This window comes from Sceloporus occidentalis, unplaced genomic scaffold, assembly GCF_023333645.1.
Source record: "Sceloporus occidentalis isolate IW3139 unplaced genomic scaffold, rSceOcc1.0.p SCAF_196, whole genome shotgun sequence".
NCBI lineage: Eukaryota > Metazoa > Chordata > Lepidosauria > Squamata > Phrynosomatidae > Sceloporus > Sceloporus occidentalis.
In genome coordinates this window covers 146,173-168,300 of record NW_028317176.1, presented here as the reverse complement: position 1 = coordinate 168,300, position 22,128 = coordinate 146,173, and the positions used below count along the sequence as shown (strand labels likewise).

The window sequence follows — 22,128 nt, the reverse complement described above, 5'->3', positions numbered from 1 at the left end:
GAGATTGTTAACGCACATCGTGCAGACGTGCCGGCAGCGGAGGTTGTTTACGCGCATCGCCGCTGCCAGTGAACGTCTGCGCGATGCGCTTGGACAATCTCCCGTGCCGGCACTCCCCCCGTGGGAAGTGCTGGCAGGGGAGGCTGTCTGAGCACATCCCAGAGTAGGATACAGGTCCCCTGCACTGCTGCAGGGGATCTGTATCCTAACCCCGCTGCCTGCCCGGGCTAGGCCCCGAATATAGGCCGCACCCCCACTTTAAAGTGGGGGGGGAAAGTGCGGCCTATATTCGAGCCAATACGGTATTAAGGAAAAAGAGGACTAGATAGAAACATAAGGAAAAGAGGAGAAAAAGAGGTGCACAGGTAAAAGAGTTATAAACAAACTAAATATTAGATATACTAGCTATTATACTAGGTAAATGTGTTATGTTATTGAAGGTTGTCCCCCCCCTCAAAGATTTCAGCTTGTTTTGCAATTGAATTGCTCATGTTATAGGTTGCATTAAAGGTGGAAACACAAGAACCTGGCATTTTAACAGTGGTATGTAGACTTTTTATATCTACTGTAGTGTTGAGTACTTTTAAATTTGCTGTCTGTTCATCACCATGGCTACATTAGTTGATACATTTCTACTTGTATAATTTAGAACATAAACAACTTGGTTTAGAATACTAACAACCTAACTCACAAACACAAACCATGCGTTTTCATCCACCTTTGTATTCTTATTGTAAAAGTAAGAGTGATAATGATGTAGAGTAACAGTGTAATCAAACAAAATTTATTTTATTTATCCCCCCCACACACAAATCGGATGAAAACAAAGCAAAAAGCTCAGAATTTTCATCTGAAATTTGTGGGTCCAGATTCACTCACACTCTCTCACATTCTCACCCTCTCACACTTGCATTCTCATTCACTCCCTCTAATGCTTTCTGTATGTTTCCCTACCTTCTCTGCCGACAGCTTCTCACAACCATTTCCACTTCTTCTTCTGCATCTTCGTCATCTTCTATCTTCTCCCTACTCTTCTTTATTCTATATTCAGTCCTCTGCTCCATGTCCATGGAAATGCAGACAAAAAAAGAAGATACTAGATTAAGGATTGAAGACAGAAGAGAAGGGAGTAAAAAGAAGAACAGCACAGAGAGACACCTGATAAGCTAGTAATCAGAAGTAGATGCAAAGCCAGGGAATGGGAGTATCAGCAATCAGAAATCCATAGAATCCAAAATGAGTATCAAGTAATAAAGTATGTGAAATACAGGAAGGAACTTGATCAAACAAGCACTGATTGAATAGTGCTGGCGGTTTAAATAGTCCACAAATCCTGGCTCCTCCCCCCAGACCCTAGAGACACTTCTCTCCCAAAAGGACCCTATTAGTGGTGACCTGTCTGTCACCACTTGTCCCAGCCTTCAGTTCGTCCTCCTCCCTTGGAGCTGCATCATCGAGCCGCAGGACATATCTAAAACTAAATGGACTAAATTAACTCTAAACACCCCATTAAACATAACTACCTCCAAATTAACCATAAACACCCCATTAAACATAACTGCCCCTAAATTAACCCCCTCCTCCCCTAACTTTCAGCAGCCCAAATCTAAATTTTAGACTCACAGTTAGATGAATTGCTAAGCATGTGGACGCTATAAGCAAATGGGGGGGGCCAATCGTCAGTGTGACTGCAGGGAGGAAATGGGAGAAAGAAAGGGACGGGGCCAATCATCAGAGTGACTGCATGGAGAGACTGTAAGTAACTGCTGCTGTGAGTCACACTGAATGAAACGGATTATAAAACGAGGGGTATTTTTCAGAGCATTTGTTCTGAAAAACCCTCATCTTAAAATCGATAAAAATCGATTCAACTAATCGGTAATGAAATTTGTTGGCAACGAGGGCGTTTTATCTCTGGGTAACTAAAAATGTAATTTGTTCAATTTATTCTTAAAGAAATAAAAGTGCCAGGAAACAGATGACCAAATATACACACCAAGACAGGCTCTGCCACACTGACACCCAAACACACACACCAGGACAGGCTTTGCCACACCAATACCCAAACACACACACCAGGACAGGCTATTCCACATCGACACCCAAACACACACACCAGGACAGGCTATTCCACATCGACACCAAAACGCACACACCAGGACAGTCTCTGCCACCCCAACATCCAAACACACACACCAGCAGGGGAGGGCTGGCAGCCTAAGGCCTGGGGGGCAAGTCTAGTCAAGTGGCCCATTGCGCCACCAAAGCGGCTGCGAGCGACATTGAAAGCGGCCATCGTGCGGCAGTCACTCCACCGGCGCCTAATGAAATTAAAGCGGCTGGCGTGCACGCACCGCGCCGCCCAATAGCCGTGCCTCAGCTCTTTATCCCACCCCTTTTAAGACATGGGACGAAGAGCTGAGGAATGGCCATTGGGCGTGACTGTCGCACGATGCAGGGGCGTACCTAGAGTATTTGGCACCTGTGGCAGATCCTGTATGTGGCACCCCCCCCCACACTTTAAAACTGCATAGTTTCTATGGTTAGGCAAACATTGACAGGGGTACAGCAAAATTGTTATCATTATATACTGAGGCACACATTGACGGTGGTACAGCATAACTGTTATCTTATATTATATACTTAGGGATTACGCTGTACCACTGTCAATGTGTGCCTATACTTTGAGCCAGACACTGACAATACTGCAGTACAACCCCTATCACTATATACTAAGCCAAACATTGATGTGGTGTAGGCCTAACACTTCAGTGACTGGCTTAGTACATAGTAGGGATGCACCGAATTGAAAATTCTGGACCGAAACTGAAAATTCAGCATTCATTTGGCCAAAACCGAAAAACAAAAAACTTTTAAAATACTTTATTAAAAGTAACACACCAAAATTAGACAAAAAAAATCAATAACAATATTAATATATATATATATATATATATATATATATATGTATATATATATATATATATATATATATAAAACATCCAAAAATAGTTACCGGCACTCCAGGGACTTCTTTAAATAATCACTCTAGAAAATCACTTTTCTGGAGTGATTATTTAAAGAAGTCCCTGGAGTGCCGGTAACTATTTTTGGATGTTTTATGATTTGCTGTTGCAGCTACTTGGCACCGGGCTAAAAAGGTGGTGATTGGTGTGCAATTGTTAATTTTGGACATTATATATATATATATATATATATACATATATATAATTAACAGCAATCACAATCCTATCATACCTAGGTTCTAACATGTACTGGCTGACTTAGCATGATAGGCGTGTGATTGCTGTTTGCAATCATATATATCTATTAATACTGTTGAATTTTTCTGTCCAATTTTGGTATGTAATTTACTTTTAATAAAAGTGTTGTTAACACACCACAGTTGGACAAAAAAAAAAAAAAATTGATAACAGCAATCACACTCCTATCATGCCTAGACAGCCTCCCTATGCCATGCTATCCCCCCACCCTTCTATGCAATCTGAAACCCTCATTCACAAACATTCATCATAAACTACAGCATAACACCCATCACTCTCACACACTTACTAATATTTCCTACCTTTCCTCTGGCACTGTCACTTTTCCTCCTCCTCTTCGTTCTACCTCTTCGTTCTTCCTCTTCTTCTTCCTCTTCTGTGTGCCGTCCTTCCGGTGCAGAGAGCGCGGCAGACAGTGGGCGTGGCTTCAGTGTTGTGCGCCGGGTTTTGACATCAAGTCCTGACGCACAGCCACAGTTGCTGCACACATCGTTTTTGGAGGCATGCCGCTACCCCTCAGTGAGCGGCACTCCAGGCGGATCGCCCACCGCCAGGTACGTTACCGACACGGCGGCCAGTCCCGGTTGCGGCTGCCATGAATGTTCGTCTGCCGGCCAGCCCCCCTGCCCCCCGGCCCAGCCCGCCCCTGCACACCAGGACAGGCTCTGCCACACCGACACCAAAACACACACACCAGGACAGTCTCTGCCACACCAAACACATATCAGGACAGGGTCTGCCACACCAACACCCCAACGCACACACCAGGACAGGCTCTGCTACACCGACACCCAAATACACGCACCAGGACAGGCTCTGCCACACGGACACCTAAACACACACACCAGTATAGGCTCTGCAACACCGACATCCAAACACACACACCAGGACAGGCTCCGCCATTTTGACACCCAAACATACACACACCAGGACAGGCTCTGCCACACTGACACCCAAACATACACACACCAGGACAGGGTCTGCCACACTGACACCCAAAGCACACACACACACACACACACCCTTGGTTTTAATGTATTCCCCCCACACCCTTGTGTATTGCCCCATGTGCATATGTGCCCCCAACCAGCCCCCTTTGTGGATTTATGCCCCAACCACCCTGTTGTGTACTTATACCCCCCAGGCACCCCCTTTTTGAATTTAATTGTTGTCCCAAGGCAGCCCCCCTTTAAATATGGGTCCCCTTCCACCTATCACCTAAACACATTTTTTAAAATACTTTTTTTGCTGCCTTCCTTCCCTGCAGACCGCTCTCCTCCAACGTGCTCTTCTCCCTGTCATGAGCCCGCTTCTTCAAAGAGGCGGGTCAAAAAGCCTCACTGAGGGACTGAGTGGCATGGTGCAGGCAGGCTGGCCGCTTAATGATTTTAAAGCAGCCGGCGTGTCTTACGGCCGCTTTAAAACTCGCAGCGCATGGACTGGCCGGCCCACCGCGGGTGCTGCGGGCTATTGCCACGCATTACAGACGGCCCTGACACGGCCGAATTGGCCACTTCAGTGGGCAGACACCCGGCCGTTTAACTTAGATATAGGGCCCCTGGCCAAGCCCGCCCCTCCTTATTGGTCTTTACTGGATGTCACTCTTGCATCCCAAGAGATGGCTGTGTCTGACCCCTTGGTGACACGATCAATCAGCCTACAGCCAACCCTCTGCAGTTCCACACATGTGATCACTGTTAACATGAATCACGTACACCAATTTGAGGTTTTTGTAAAGATACAGCGCTATCTTAAGACTTGCTCATAAAAAATAAACCTCTCTATATATATTTTATTTTTTTATATAAATTTAATATGGTGTACGTTTAAGCTCCGGGAAGCGATCAGACAGGACCCTTGCTGCAGTTTTCTGTGTTGCTGAATGCCTTGACATCATTTGGGATCTTTGATCACTTTCTAAACCGGTTTAACGAGGCACGTCAGTTGTCATAAATGGGATGTATCGTCGTCAAGGGGTGAAACACTAAAAATAATTGTATATTACCAAATGTCCTAACATTAACTATTGTTGATTCAACTCACAGCCGCTGTCAAACACCTTCCCCTTCAGCTGTTTGTGTGTAAGGCCACCTGATGTAGGGTCATCTATGACTTGTTTCCCCCGTCTGCTTCTATTAAGGCAGCCTGATAAACAGCACTTTAAGGGAGTCATTTGGGAGGTGGATCTTGGGGCCCTCACCTTATATGCCTGCAAGTACAAATAGAGGAGGCCAATACACCATGTCAGTGGCGTTTTAATAGACCCAGGTCTACTTTGCACAACATAGAATTTCATAGAGGACATTTAAACAGAGAGGTTCTGACAAATAATTTGTCTGAGAAAATACCATTGTATATCAGTAGATAGCATCCCATTGTTTTTTTACATTGGTTATTGAAATGTTCACTTTGGCTTTATTCCTCCTCCCCTGCCTTTGCCCCTCATCTGCAGGGAGCTGTGAATACTGTGAACACTGCGAAGCTTAACACAGCAGGACCAAGAAAAACATAAGATTTCAGCACTAAACCCCACTAATCCTGCTATTTTCAAGTACTCACATCTCAGCGTGACACAAAGACATGCAGACTATAGACTGAAACCATGTGTCGACAGGCACTGCAAGGGACCGATTGTTTAACATAAAAGACCAGGGCAAATTTTTTTATATATAAAAAGTACCAGGTCACCTGATTTCAGCCCGCTATTCACCATAGTTTAGGTGTTCCCTACTTGCTCTTGATGTGCCTTTTCCCTATGATGTAATGCAAACTGAGAAACAGCCCTAACTCATTAGCTGGATTGCAAGAGAAGAAACTAAGGTTCTTGAACTACAAATCTTGGCAGGTTGTCTCTTAGTGAAACAGTAGCATCAAACTTGTAAAACATGAAAACTAGCACTGTGAAAGAACACCTGGTACCTTTATTTAGGAGCAAACACCTTTACTTTCTGTTTCATACACTGTTCTGTGTTTGTGATGTACTGCACAGTACTGTATATTTATATATATATACCGTATTTGCCCAAATATAGGCAGGGGTTTAGCGCAGGGATGCGCAATTCGTATCGTATCGTATTATGGATTAAGGGGGGGACCTTAAAATGGCTATTGGTTTTCTGTTTATATAAAACATATGCTGACTAACTGCATAGTAGATACCAAAAATGTTCATTAGATAAAAAACTGTTTTACCATTCCACTAATGTGTATTTTTTCTTTAAAAATATTTTTTTCTTTAAAATAGCACCAAACTTTAAGGGTGCGGCCTATATTCGAGCCAATACGGTATATATACAGTATCTCACAAAAGCGAGTATACCCCTCACATTTTTATTAATATTTTATTATATCTTTTCATCTGACAACACTGCAGAAATGACACTCTGCTACAATGTAAAGTAGTGAGCGTACAGCCCGTATAACAGTGTATATTTGCTGTCCCCTCAAAATATCACACAGCCATTAATGTCTAAACCTTGGCCACAAAAGTGAGTACACCTCTAAGTGGAAATGTCTAAATTGGGCCCAATTAGCCATTTCCCCTCCCCTGAGTCATATGACTCGTTAGTGTTACAAGGTCTCAGGTGTGAATAGGGAGCAAATGTGTTAAATTTGGTGTTATCGCTCTCACACTCTCTCATACTGGTCACTGGAAGTTCAACATGGCACCTCATGGCAAAGAACTCTCTGAGGATCTGAAAAAAGAATTGTTGCTCTACATAAAGATGGCCTTGGCTATAAGAAGATTGCCAAGACCCTAAAACTGAGCTGCAGCACGGTGGGTAAGACCATACAGCGGATTCGCAGGACAGGTTCCGCTCAGAACAGGCCTCGCCATGGTCAACCAAAGAAGTTGAGTGCACGTGTCCAGCGTCATATCCAGAGGTTGTCTTTGGGAAATAGACGTATGAGTGCTGCCAGCATTGCTGCAAAGGTTGAAGGGATGGGGGTCAGCCTGTCAGTGCTCAGATCATACGCCGCACACTACATCAAATTGATCTGGCTGCAGAAGGAAGCCTCTTCCTTTTTTTGAGGGGACAGCAAATTCACAGGCTGTACATTCACTACTTTACATTGTAGCAGAGTGTTTCTGCAGTGTTGTCACATGAAAAGATATAATAAAATATTTAAAAAAATGTGAGGGTTGTACTTTTGTGAGATACTGTATATAGTACTAAGCAAATGTTTTAGGCAGGTGTAAAAATCCTGTAAACTAAGAATGCTTTCAAAAATAGACAGGTTTACCCCTTCCTTGACAACCATTGACGTGCCAGGCATGTCACAGAAATGCATCCGATTAACAACAATTGACGTCACGGCGTTAAATAATCATATAAAGCAACAACGAGATGAAACTGAAAGAGACATACTGCCTCTAACAAGATGGTGGTCTCACAGTCCCGGGTCCCGGCAAGCACGGGCAAGCTAATGTCCGTGCGCGACGGGCACCACGAGGTGGAGACCCCCAGAGACAAGTACTTACCCGATCTCGGCACATCCATGGTTCCTGAGTATAGCTGGGGGCGTGGTCTTGATGACAGGCTGAAGTTGCATCGGTGATGTCATCCAGTGGGCGGAGCTTAGGTCTGGCACAGGATTTAAAAATCCGGACATCCTCTTCCCAGTTACCCTGTTGTGGTCTTTGCTGTGTGCACCGTGCTGTTTAGTCTCCTGAGTATTTTGACCCTTTGCTTGCCTGACGTCTCTTGCCTGCTGATTTTGTTCTGCTACCTTCTCTGATTTGGCTACCGAAATTGGCTCGTCTGACTACCCTCTCTGGATTTTGACCCCGGCTTGTTCGACTATCTTCTCTGGATTTTGACCACTGCTTGTATGACTACCCGATTTTGGTGCTCTGACCCAGCTTTCCTGACTACCGTTTTGGCATCATCTCCACCCTGCGGGATCCTTTACCAGATCCTTCTACGCTTTACCAATACCTTGTTGATCCAACTCCGTTCCAATATTACCTGCCTCTACCTGGCCTCCTTACTGTTGGGATCCTCTAAATCCTGGGGCTTTTGAAAACTCTGAGCTCTGAGCCCCTGAAGTTTGACTAAAGGTACTGCAGCCAACCATGCAAGTCATATATATATATATTTAAAAAGTTAAAAAAATAAATACAAATGTAATAAAATTAAAAAATTAAAAAGACCCTATTTGATGTCACCATGATCCATCTTCACAAAAATCCCTTTTAGCCCCCAAACAACCCAACAAACCTATGCATGGGCTGTATCCATGTACTCAGGAGATGTTGCTAAACACAAATTGGGTGTTGTTTTGAAGTGACATAGACAAGGAGCTGTTAATTTTCATCTGAATTACACTGTGTGTGAAAAAAAACACAGACAAATAATTACTACCACAAACTTTGACAAAGGCTGGTGGAAGATGTCCAAATAACACATGGTGGGAGGATAACCAGATGGCAAAATTGAAATATGCACACCTTGCAATCATGGCCCTTTAGCACCAAACAACTTGACAAACCTATGCATGTGTAGTATCAATGTACTCAGGATGTGTTGATGAAGATATATTGGGGTGTTTGGCAGTGACATTCACAAGCAGCTGGAAAATCATACCTGAAGTAACATGTGTATGAAAAAAACCACAAAAAATACAACTACAAATATGACAATGGCTGGTAGTAGAATACCAGCATTTGGAATACCCCAGGGTGTCTAGTTTTTTAAAAAATATATGGTTTTTGGGGATCAATAGAATTTGCCAGCTTCAAAGATGCCCCAAAAAGGACATGGGGCAGAATGGCAGATTTTAAAAAGAAAAGGTTTTTAAATAGCGTAATGCTAGTTGTTACCTTTAGAAAGACCTTCTTGTCCTAAAAAAACCCCAATATATAATTTGTGGTGGTAGAGTAAATTAGAAAGAAGAAACTTACAGCTAAACACAGCAAAAATATAAAAACAGCCATTGTCACGAATGATACAAAAAATAAAAATCAGCTGTCTTTAAGGGGTTGATTTTTATCATTGGAGCAGATCTGACAAGAAAAAAATTAACACATATTTGACTCTATTGTTAAAGTTTTTTTCCCCAAAATGTTTTCTAGTGTGCACTTCCACATAAAAAAAAAATGAGAAATAGCTTCCCACTGGACACTGAGAAATCTTTCCAGAGTAAGATGACCTACAGTGTAGTAAATTACACACAAACCATCCACAGCATGAGTCAGGGGAGTGTGTTCATTCATTTTTCCTTGTCAGATCTGCTCCAATTTTCTCCTTTTCAGTTTGTTATGCTCACACCTTTCACTTGTAACCACATCACTACAAGGATGTGAACAACACCGGAAGCACAACTCAACACTACATTCACATTTCTCACCTTCTTATTGGAGAAGTAAAGCATTCCCAATAACCCTTTCTATGCCAGAGTAATTTACAAAATAACTACACAATTACCAATTGCAGCTCATCCTATTTAACTCTTTATATTGTTTCATAAAAGTATCCCTTTTAACATATTAACATATGATTTTTAACATTTTAACATATGCCTCAGCTCACTTATGGGTGAATTGAACTGATGTTAGGATACATGAAAACAAGGAAATATACCATACTGGTATAAAACATCTAGACCTCATAGAATTAAATCCTTAGGAGTCCTAATTATTAGCACCAGTGACCTTTGTTTCGAATTTGGCACAACTTGAGTTTGGGCTACATGGTGGGCAAATCCCTTAAGCGTGTTTGTATGGATGTAAAATGACATGCTAGACATCATCATGGTTGGCAGCACTTAAATCCACTGTCAATCAGTAAAGATCTGCTCACATTGTGGCTCCTCAGTATGTTTAGTATTCATGTCCATCTGTCTCTAAGGGCTTCATAGTAACTTTCACTTAAGTTGGAGAGTGCAAATATTCCCAGCCTGAACCATTTGCTTGTGACAGTTGGAGGTGATTGTGTGAATGTTGCTTACATGCTTCTATATGAATGTGTGTTGGAAGCCAGGTGACAGCAGATAGAAGCCCCGTCGTCCTCCCTCCCCGACACATTCTCTGCTAAACCAAGCTGAGCTCTGCGGCTGGGATGTGAGCGGGTCTGAGATCTCGCTGCTGATTGGAGCAGCGCCCGGACAAACCCTCTCTACCTTAATCGGCTTTCTTCTCCTGGACGCGACCCACTTGCAAATTAATCACCTTGGGATCGTTCAGTTCGTCGGGAAGGAGAGATGAAAGCTTTGGATCCTCCACCTCCATTTACATCAAGCTCTGAGTCACCGCTAGAAACTCATACTTTACCTGGGGTGCTTATGTCTTTATGGGTCATCTTGTACTTTTGACAGTTCTGCAGGGGACAGCAGTGTACTTGGGTTTGTACAAAATGATTCTTCAAGGACATCAAAGTTTTCCACCATCATGGGGACACGGAGATCAGTTATGAAAGTCATGGGACTGGCAGAAGGCGCTGAACAATCCTTGTGAAATCATTTGGGACTTCCTTGACATAAAACCTCCTTTAGAACTTTCACTTTATAGATCTTAGAATGGGATATAGGATATCTGTTGAAAGGATCACTGGTGGTCCAATGATAACCTCCCATAGGGTGCACCATTAAAACAACAAGAGCATTAGATGAAGTATCCTTGGGATAAGCTGTTCTTTCTGGAAGACAAAGAAAGACATGTTTTAGTCAACTCAGAATACACCCTGACAGGTTTAGGATCCTCTGCTTTTGTGGAGCAGTGGATTGTTCTTCCAGGAAAGAAGACATGGTCAGAAATATCTCCAATCAAACTTCTCACACCACAGAAGACCCTCAGTATAACTATCTGGCTTTGGTCTTTGGTCTTCTATTGATTGTGTTTATTATTTGTGGAAATGTATTAGTGTGTCTTAGTGTCTGCACAGAGAAAGCTCTTAAAACCACCACTAACTATTTCATAGTCAGTTTGGCTGTTGCTGACCTGCTCTTGGCTGTACTAGTTCTACCCCTCTATGTATACACAGAGGTAAGTGTTCACCTACTTAAAGTGCACTCATGCGATTGATATATGCATGTAACCATTTGGCTTGTTACATACATTTTCTTTTTACAATTTCTGCAGTTTAAATGTAAACCTATGCTATGTGTATAGTATGTATATAATATGTATACATATTTAGACAGAGCAGTACTTACACATATGTAACAATTATACTGAAATTGTAGATTCACCTGTATATTGATATAGATATATGTTTGCATATTATTAGTGCAAACATATGACATCAGATTTTAAACATTTGAATTGAAATTTAGTATCATTATAGTGTGTAGAGGAATTAAGGTTATAAGTGGATGCAGATTTGTATTTCCCAAATCATTTGCCAAGTCCAAATTTACACTTTCTGTATTTCTCTCACACACAATAACCCCTCTTCATTCCATTAACAGTTATTTGGCAATTACAAACCAATTCTTTCTACACTCATACGGCATTAATTTGTCTGATAAAGTTTTTCAAAGATATGTTACAATACATTGCATTAAGCACATGTAAATAAGTTGAGCCTATTTGTAGTATCCTGTTTTGTGTCCAATCAATAGTTGTAATGTAAGAAAGCAGTATAGCCTTATAATTCTTCTTAACAGAGGTATTTTGACATTTAAACTGGAAGTGAAAATAATAATCCCAATAACAGAACCTGTCTTTACAGTCATCCAAGGCAACTGCTGATGATGCCACACTCATGTCAAACAGCTTTATTCACTTAATTATCAATTCTACGTCACCCCATTAACAGTACTTTATGAAGAGAAAAGGTTTTGTTGCAAGAAGGGCAAAGTTGTCCCTCAATAATGAAAAATGAATGTGGTAAAATGAAATCCATGAACTCTAACCTTGTTAACTTAGTGTTGAATCGAGCACAAGGCAACCTAGGCATCTCCCTAAGGTACTTTACCTATGGTGCCATGGAGTATTAATCCAGACCTGCAATAACTAGGTATAACTCAGCGTCAACTAGTTTCTTCTAGTAGGAGGAACCAGGCAGGCCCTTGATAATGCATAGTAAATGGTTTGACATGAAATGTTTCAAATCCATAGTAATTCACCTACAATCAGAGTTGTCACAACCCTGGTGCAGAGGGTGCGGACCGCACCCGGGTGACACCTTACAGGGGGGGACACCATACCAGGCAGGGAACTCTATGAGAGTGTAATCCGCCTGGGATCACCCTACCATAGCGCGGCTGCGGCGGTGGTACTGGCAAATCATCACTGGACAGCGGAGGAGGAATTATGGCACTACGCACTTCGATGGGGTGACACCATGTGTCATTGCACCTGGTGACACCAACCCTAGCGACGCCACTGCCTACAATTACAGTTTTGTGGGTTAACCAAGTGGGATTTCTTTAAATTTGTCTTTGTAACTGCCTGCTACTCAACAGCTAAAACTCGGCAAGAGATAAGGATAAGTATTTTTGATGTGTTAGGGTCCAGGTAAGGACACATACACACAAAGACTAATTGCTCCCATCACAAGAGGTGGTGTCATATGAAGTTTTGATGTGGGTTTTCATTTGCTACAGGAACAGAACTGCCAAAAACATTCTTTAATGAGCAAGACGTGTCACATGTAAATACATTCAGGCACTGTTACTGGAAATTCTGGTGCGGTTATGAATTTTTTACCTTAGTACACTATTTTATCAGACTTATAGACAGATCTGGGCTAACAAGGTCCTTCTATAATGTTACCATGTAGTGTTGTTGGTGGGTGCTAGAATTTGGGATTCAGGACTGAATACCTGTGCATTGAGCTTGCTGGTACTCAGTAAACGTAACTGACCTTGGGGTTTGGCCACTGTGCCATATGGCCATTTGTCTTGGTTTTTCAGTAAAGTAAAAAATTCCCATCCACCTATGGATGTTCTCAAAATATATGAGTTAGGGAACACTGATGTGTACAATGGTTTTTTTTGTGCCCTCCACCCCTGTATCCCTTCTGTCATACTCAGTCAAACTGTTTTCTTCTATTTAGTTTCTAGGGGGTGTTTGGACTCTGAGCCTTGTGCTTTGTGATGTTCTTATGACTATGGATGTCATGCTTTGCACTGCCTCCATCTTCAACCTCTGTGCGATAAGTGTTGACAGGTAAGTGTTTTTTTTTCTATATGGCACTGAGTAAAATCTATGGGTGAAATGTAGCTGTCCAGATGTTGATAATCAGAATTTAGCTTACCGGGTATTATTGCAGGTATAGCTCTAGAACATCTAAAGAGCTACCTGTTGGCTACATCTGATTTGAACCATGAGCAGGCAAGCTGTGGCATTCCAACTGTTGTTGGAGCTGCTGTAGCTAAAAAAGCTGAAACGCATTTTGTATGTATGTGTATATAAGTGTATATATACCCAGATAACTCTATTGTATAATAATTGTGTATTTGTTGAACCCGAAAAAGGTATCTTTTATTTTTTACATTAACTTTTCTGTGGGTTTTTGGTTTGGTTGAACACAACCCTGATAGAGGAGTTCCCCACCAGAAGATTTATGCACAGTAAAGATAAGTGTGAGTTTGTATGCATGTATGTGATTTCAATCAAGCTTAATTTTTACATGAACATTAAAATAAATGACATGTCTTCCACTAAACAGTACAGAAATTTTTTTACCTAAAATCAATACTAGCGCTGGCTCTACAGTTTCTAGCACCCTAGGTGAAATATGTTTACATACAAACAGGGCTAGCCCACGCGCAGTGGTAGGTCTCGGCAACGTTACGTAACATGACACTACATGACCCAGCGATATTAGTGTAAAAGGTCACAGCATATTGGAATTGCTGTAGAGAACGGCTCAGGCAAGGGGAATGTTTGGGGTAGAGTGTGTTTATGTTGAAGTATTTTTGTTGTATTGGGGAAGGAGGGGGTGAGACAGGTCCATTTGGCTTTACATGCTCCCAGGGCCAAAAGGGGCCTGTCCTACCCAACACCCCTGGCTTAAAAGATTTAAGGGAGAAGAGATCTATGTCATATCAGACGAACAGATCTTTTTCCAGTGCTCCCATGTGGTACTGCTGCCCATTGTGTTCAAGGAGTGATGACAGTGCCAAAGCAGGGCACTGTGGATGCACCAGAAAGAGGTCTATGCTGATGACGGCTGCATAGATCTGACATTTGCACAAGAGAAGAAAAGACCCTGTATAATGTAGCTAAATAAAGTGAGATTTAATTTAGGGCTTGTATTTCGTCTAGCCTTGCTGGATTCTGTTCTCTTGGCGGAGAATTTTATGGCTTTTACTCCACACCAACTTTATTGTTCTGAGCTTTCATGTAGATACATCACCATCTATCTATCTATCTATCCATCCATCCATCTATCTATCTTTCTATCATATAATTCTTGTATCAACCATTAATGTAATAAAATAATGTAAATTGTGGGTGATGTTTATAGTTTAGGACAAATGATATACACAAAAATGGGTAATCTTACATGAATGAATTCTGTACAGATCCAGAGTATCTGCTAGAATAATTCTCTTCCTTTAGAACATGACCCTTTGTTCTACCATCTCTCATTCTGAAGTTAAAACCCTTTGTGCACAAGAAAGTTTTAATGTCTCCTAACTTTCTCTTCTCCTCTACTTTGACCATGTTGAGGGCATGTGACCTTCGCTTTGCCTTTAATCTTCTCTGATCTTTTTCTTGCTGTGAACGGATTTACAAAAAAGAACAATTCAGTTGATGTCTTGAAGATACTTTTTACAATAGAGAGAATATATCCTGCAATAATTCATAAAAAAATAGATTAGATTGGCTTTTAAATCCTCAGAGTTAGCTGACCAAAGGTTTGTTTGTACATAAAACAGAATGTTGCTTAGGCACACCTTGTGGCATTTTGTGTTCAATTTCTTTATACTGTAGTAACCCAGGTAGAAAGGTTTCTGGGAATTAAGGATTAATTATTCTGCAAATGGCATTTCAGAAACAAGGGGCGCTGTACTCTTAATGACTCACATAATCAACATGGCAGCCACAGTGGTGAAGATACCCTTTAGTAGGGCTGGCTTACTGCCCATTTTTTGTGTCTAGGAATCATTAAAATTTAACATGTTGCTGCCCAGCTTTTGTGCTTTTTTCTAGGAGCTTATAATAATTGGTAGGTATGTGCATCATGGTGCTCTACAGTTAATAATTGAAATGTGTCTTTAAACACATTAATTAAAATAAGATACATTATATGTAGCAAACAATTAACACAATTAAGTTAGGATTCTGGTTCTTAAGACATTGTATCTTTGCTTTCATAATGTATTTCAATTGTAATGTTCAATGCACAACCCTGTTCTGTATTCTCTTACAGGTTCATTGCTGTATCCATCCCATTGCATTATAATAGACAACAGGTGGACAATCGCCAACTCTTCCTAATCTCTACCACATGGATTTTTGCCTTTGCTGTGGCCTCCCCGGTTATTTTTGGACTTAACAATGTGGCAGGCCGGGATCCAAGTGTCTGTAAATTGGAGGACAATAACTTTGTCATATACTCTTCTATATGCTCTTTCTTCATTCCGTGTCCCATTATGTTAGTGCTGTACTGTGCCATGTTTCACGGACTTCGTAAGTGGGAAGAGACCAGAATGTCCAAGTTACGGAGTCATATGTCTCCTGGAAGAAAGCCACCATGCCCAAACCTCTTATTTGATAAGAGCCCTACAGACAGAAAATTTGATGAGCTCCACCTTTATACCCAGCCAAACTGCCATTTCTCAAAGGCTTACGTGGACAATGGTCATGGTATACAGACTGTAGCCTACCCACACCTCAAATACTCAAATAGCATGGAGCCTGAAAGGAAACAGGCCAAGATAAATGGACGGGAAAGAAAAGCTATGAGAGTTCTCCCAGTGGTTGTAGGTAAGTCAATACCTTCAATAGAATGAATAACTGGGAAAAGTTAAGCTGTAAACACATATCTGGATGATGCTAGCCCCAGATAGTATTAAATAGAATGGGAGTAGGAGGGGCATTGGACAGGTAGTGGGAATTGATAAATGCAACTCCTATGCCTAGGGAAAGAGGAGAGTGACTCGGAAAGTTAACATTGTTGAGACAGATACCTTTATCACAGGACCCTCAAGATATGTATGTGACACAGAGCCAGTTTGAAACAAATAAATGTGAATATGCACCACTATGAATTTAATTGTGATTTGTGTCTTAACTGCATTTATCCACATACTGGCAAACACAAACCTATCTTGATCTTAGGTTTTGCCTGGGACACCTTGTTCTAAGACAGGCCCTGGGGAACTGGGCTGAGCCCTAATTCCTGTGTTTCTGTGTGCAAAGGGCTGCCTTCCAGGAGTTGGGCAGTAGCCAACAGCAAATTAAATGTTTTTTATTAAAATATGTCTCATCTAGCAGTCAGTTGGAAGAGCAAACCAAACTGTTTGCTGCATTGATACTTGGAAATAAATCAGGCGTTACTGTTCCTTTCAAAGTGCTGTTCCACATAGATAAAGCATTACTGAGCCTTCTAGACTACCAAGCAACACATATTAGATAACAGATGTCTTAGATAACAGTCTTTTGGGCTGGGTAATGGAGATAGATAGACATGCACAGGTGTCAGTGTAGTTTATGCCCTGGGAAACCCAAAGAAACTAGTTTTTTGGTAGAGATAGTCACATGGTGCATGATGAGGAGCAGATGCCCTTCCAAACGGTAATGAAGGGTTAAATACCAGACAGTATAATAACAGCTAACTGTGCCTTGCAGATGAATGTGAATGTTTCACTGTGTTTATAAATACAGAACTGTTGATTCTATTAACCCCTGTATTCCAACATGGTGTTAATTAGCCTAACCAGAATCTCGTCATTCCTCGTTTCTGGGTGACACAGAAATGGCTTAAAGCATGCAAGATGGCACAGAGGCACATAGCTGCAACAGTATTTATATTTAGGAGTAAACCATTATTTATTGAAGATGGCATAGGTACGGGTAATTACAGTAATAGTACAAGGGTGTCGGATATAATAATTTCCGTTATTGTGAAGCTTTTCTTAATAAACTATTATTTGTACCAGGGTTAAAGCATATTTTTTGATGTTGTTGTGTCCTGTACTTCACAGCTCTTCACAATAATAAATGTAATGGTGTTTACCAGTTAATATAAAAAATATATAAAGTATATCTTAGAAACCCGCCTTAAGTGTATACAATGGAGGAAGCCATTGTAACGTCACAATCCTAGGATCTGTATGACCATCCCCTCCCATTAGGTTATTGCTCCCCTACTCCCAAGTTGCTGATTGTTGTTGATTGGTTCAGACAGCCATTGTACAGGTGGAATTAGGAGCAGGGAGATATTGTCAGGAGCCAAAATTGATAGGTTTTGCAGAGATCAGCTTTCTAAGGTAAACTACCTCTTAAAATATCTCTAAAACACAGTCATTGAAAAATAAATAAAACAAGCAATATGCAATCATGATAAATGTATCTGGCTATGCTAAAGGCTGTGAAGGGAACAGTTTTCCTTTAATTTTATTACTGACTACAGTAAGAATACTTGAGTGCATTTGATGAGATGGAGCAAACTGGTCTCTTTGCCCTGGATGTTCCAATAGATTGTTATGTATAAGATAAGACTCTCCTTCTGAATGGAACAAGTATTAGGAATGGTGAGCAAAATGTGACAACATTTTACTGTAGATACTACATACGGGGGGGCTTTACTGGAAATTAGACTTGTGCATTTGTATTCGGGCGAACATGAAAACGAACACGAAGGGTGCGTTTTCGTTGTTCAGCCCGAATACCGAACAAACGAACATGGTGGCCGCAAAATGTATACGAAGACACGTCTTCTTTTACTAATCTTCCTGGTCCCTTCCCCATCTAGCCTACCTTATCTACGCAGCATCGCAGGGGTTAATGGGAGAGGAAATCCAATTGGTTGATGCTAGAGGAGTCCCCTGCCAGCAACCAATAAAGTCGTTCTTATGGCCCTTTAACTCCGTTAACCCCTGCGATGATGTAGTGCGTACTGCGTTAACCCCATATTTACCCCTTCTACAAAAAAAACGTAGAAAAAGCCTAACACGAAGAATGTACACCAATATTCGCCCAAACCAAACACAGGAACGGGCGAATATTTTCCCCAAGAAGACGAACATGAAGAGTTGGCCGGTGCCCACGTCTACTGGAAATCATATGCAGTCAATGAAAAAAAAGTACCCCCCTCTTTGAATTCTATGGTTTTACAAATCAGGACATAATAACAATCATATTTTCCTTAGCAGGTCTAAAAATTTGGTAAATACATCTTTAGATGGACAACAGCACATGACATATTACACCATTTCATGACTTATTCAACAAAAATAAAGACGAAATGAAGAAGCAATGTGTGAAAAAACTAACTACTGTTTCTATAGAGATTAAGATTCTAAGTAGTAGACAGGTGCTGCTAATCAAATATCCTTGCTTTATTGATCATCTGCAAGTGTGACCACGATGCCAAGTAGGAAAGACATCAGCAATGATCTTAGAGAAGCAATTGTTGTTGTCCATCAATCTTAGAAGGGTTTTAAGGACATTTCATAAAAATTTAAAGCCCATCACTCTACAGTAAGAAAGATTATTCGAAAGACAGTTGCAAATCATCCCAGAAGTGGATGTCCCAGCAAATTTACCCCCAAATCAGACCATGCAATGCTCAGACAAATTGAAAAAAAGAATTTAATCTCAGACTATACAGGCCTCAGTTAACATGTTAATACTGTGGTATTTTTGTTTCAAACTACCTGCATTGGCAGCAGTACCTGTTCTTTTATAATGGTGAGTATGACAGCTCCTAGGAGTGATCGTACTGAGCCAATGCATTTTTTTTTGGGTGTTGGTGGATTCCTCAATGTCAATCGTTGATTGTTTTCTACGCTTGTTTAACCTCATGTTGTGCCAGGCACATAAATTGTTGTCAAGGGGTTAAAGTAAAGTCAGATGACAAACAAAGACAATGCTTGCAAGCATTGCCCTTGTCACTGTTCTCTGCCTCTCTCCTCCTCACAGTAATGACGAGTTGGAGGGAGACAATTAAGAATGACTAAACAAGGATTCTTGTGTCCCAGGTTTATGAAAAAAATGTATTTGATATTTTTTACTTGAGTCTAAGGGGTTCATTTTTAAGATTTTTAACATGTTCTGGCCCTGTAAGGATTAAATGCATATCAGAGTCAATTTTTTGTTGGGAGATCGCTCCCATTTTCGTTGATTCGTATCAACAGGCAACTTTGAAAAAAATAAAGTTTGTATAAAAATAAATGCACAAGTTATTACATACAGAATTTGAAAACAGATAAGAACCATTTGGCACATCTAGCCTGTCCGTTATGCCTTGTTTTAACATTAAAATTAGGGCTGGAGTGGGCTTTAAGGATGTGAAGACAGTGGCTCTCCACTTACTGGTTTTCCAAGATTTACCAAGTTTTACCAAGCATCTCAGATGTTTCATAACAAATCTGACAAGAGGCATATTTTCCATTACAGCGGACCCTACAATCAACAATATGGGATTCACTGTGGCAGTGCGTCAAATCGAGATCTCACGTGCCAAGTGTCACTAGCTTTACCAAAAAAGGAAATATTATTTAAATGTTTGATAAACATTTTGTCCAAACAGCACATTTCCATTTATCTTCTGCCTTTGTTCTGTACGTTTCCTAAACCTGTTTAACCCCTTAAGCACTAATGGTATTTTTTAACAAGGACAATGGGTTTGTAGCACCTTTGCTATCTTTTTTCCAAGCATATTTAATCAGACAAATGATATACATAGACAGTGCAGATCAAGAAAAAAATATTGATATATTTAGGTATTTGCAATAGTATGTTGTGTTTTTCCAATGTAATAGGGTTACAATTCTATCATGTCTATATACTTTTTTCATTTTGTTTTAGTTTATTTTTATGATTTTTTCCCCTAACCCTATAGACCTGATCTGGATAGCTGTACAAAGACTGTTTTAGTACACAATCCAGCTATCTTTTTTGCCTCTCTCTCTCTGCCTTGAGATCAGTGTAAAGCAGGGAGACGCAGCAAGCACATACAGGGGCAAAGATGATGGACATAGGTTGTGCTCAAACAGCTTAATAATACCATCGGTGTGACCAAACAGCTTAACAGTGCCATCTTTGTGCCCAAATAGCTGAATAGTGCAATCTTTGTGACCAAAAAGCTTGTCTCTGCCATCTTTTGTGCCCAAACATCATGACAGTGCCATGTTTCTCCCCAAACAGCTTAACAGTGTAATTTTTGTCCCTAAACAGCTTAACAGTGCCATAAATTGCTTGTCTCTGCCATCTTTGTCCCCACACAGTTCCATGGTGCCACCTTTATCCTCTAACATCTTCCCAGTGCCATATTTGTGCCCAGAAAGCTTAACAGTGCCAATCATGTCCATACCATTACACATATGCTTACACACATATAAACAGGCTCACGTACCAACACTTATACACTCTTAGATATATAGAGTCATACATGCATACTCCTCCCTTACCCTCTCCCTCCTTCACTCATTCCCTTACCTAAATTGCAGCTTTCCCCCGGCTGTGTAACTCCCACTGAGCAGGGATTGTGAGTGAGGGGGTATATGTGGTTCATGAGCCCCTTTGGGGTTATTGTATGTGCATACTCTCTCATCAAACTGGTAAAAATGCATGCCCTTGCAAACTCATATGTTTGTGAATATACTGTTTAAGTTGCTTTGCAAGTGTTGCATGCAGCCTTAGGCAAGTCTGTGCCTCTTAAAAACATTCTGTTACTTTAACCCCAAAAGGGAAGGGAGTGGGAGACGTACATGGTATCTATGCCCAGAATGTTGTTTTTTATTAACTCTTCATCAAATTGTGTGGCGGAAAGAGGTGTGTGTGTGACCATGAAATAACAATTAAATATCTCTCATCTTCCCCTCTTTCCTCCTTGATGTCCAAAATGTTTGCTGAGTATGAGTGTAACAGTGTTCTACAGCCATAAATACCAGCGAATGTGTATAGAAACAACTCTAACCACAACAGTTTGCCTATTATGGTTGCCACAGACTGTATAGGGTAGGGTGGTACTAATGGTAATACTCCTGAGTCACGAGACTACATTGGTGCAGCACAATAAAGAATGTTTCATTTTATTATAAATGTGTTCTGCTTGTGGAGTTCAGGCAAATTAAATGAATCAGACTGTAGAAAACTAAAACTTGTTAAAATGGTATGGAGTACGTGTTAAAATATTGACGCCAAGATGTAATGTGTAATACTCTGGTATTTTTGTTTCAAACTGCCTCGGTGCTTAGCATGGAAGATAACGTGTTTGCGTATGGATTGATTAGTCTGATTATATACTAATCTAATTAGCTGTACAACCAGTTCAGGCTCAGAGTGAGAGGACCTTTATATAGATTCACACGCGGCAGTTTCATCTGCAAATAGGGATAGCCTGACCTGTAGGAAAGTGGATTAAATCAGCATTGTTTGGTCTGTAACAAAAAATGAGAATTAAAACGTTGCATATAAAACATATTACCTCTAATGACATGTGTGCTTGAATTTCATTGCTGCTTCTACACTTGTACCACTCCGATCTTATTTAACCCCTTGTCTTTCTCTTTTGTAGGTGCGTTTCTTTTCTGCTGGACACCTTTTTTTGTGGTTCACATTACCCGGGCTGTCTGTGAAACGTGTCATATCTCTGAACCCCTGATCAGTATTGTCACATGGTTGGGATACGTCAATAGTGCTTTGAATCCTGTAATATACACAATATTCAATACCGAGTTCAGGAACTACTTTCGCAAGGTACTTAGGATTTGCTGCTGA

The 22,128-nt window shown here is 40.9% G+C and overlaps 1 protein-coding gene across 1 annotated transcript; it reads left to right on the top strand.

Annotated features, from left to right (window-relative positions):
* Nucleotides 1-11,028: 11,028 nt before the first annotated feature.
* LOC149278258 (dopamine receptor D4-like) lies at nucleotides 11,029-22,128 on the top strand. Its single transcript, XM_089502156.1, has 4 exons — nucleotides 11,029-11,268; nucleotides 13,286-13,398; nucleotides 15,611-16,167; nucleotides 21,926-22,128. The coding sequence occupies exons 1-4, from the start codon at nucleotides 11,029-11,031 to the stop codon at nucleotides 22,126-22,128; spliced, it is 1,113 nt and encodes a 370-aa protein (XP_089358282.1).

Coding starts and splice junctions, on each gene's coding strand:
- LOC149278258 (XM_089502156.1), top strand. CDS start 11,029: ATGGTCAGAAATATCTCCAATCAAACTTCTCACACCACAGAAGACCCT. Junction 11,269..13,285: donor CCCTCTATGTATACACAGAG/GTAAGTGTTCAC, acceptor TCTTCTATTTAG/TTTCTAGGGGGTGTTTGGAC. Junction 16,168..21,925: donor AGTTCTCCCAGTGGTTGTAG/GTAAGTCAATAC, acceptor TCTCTTTTGTAG/GTGCGTTTCTTTTCTGCTGG.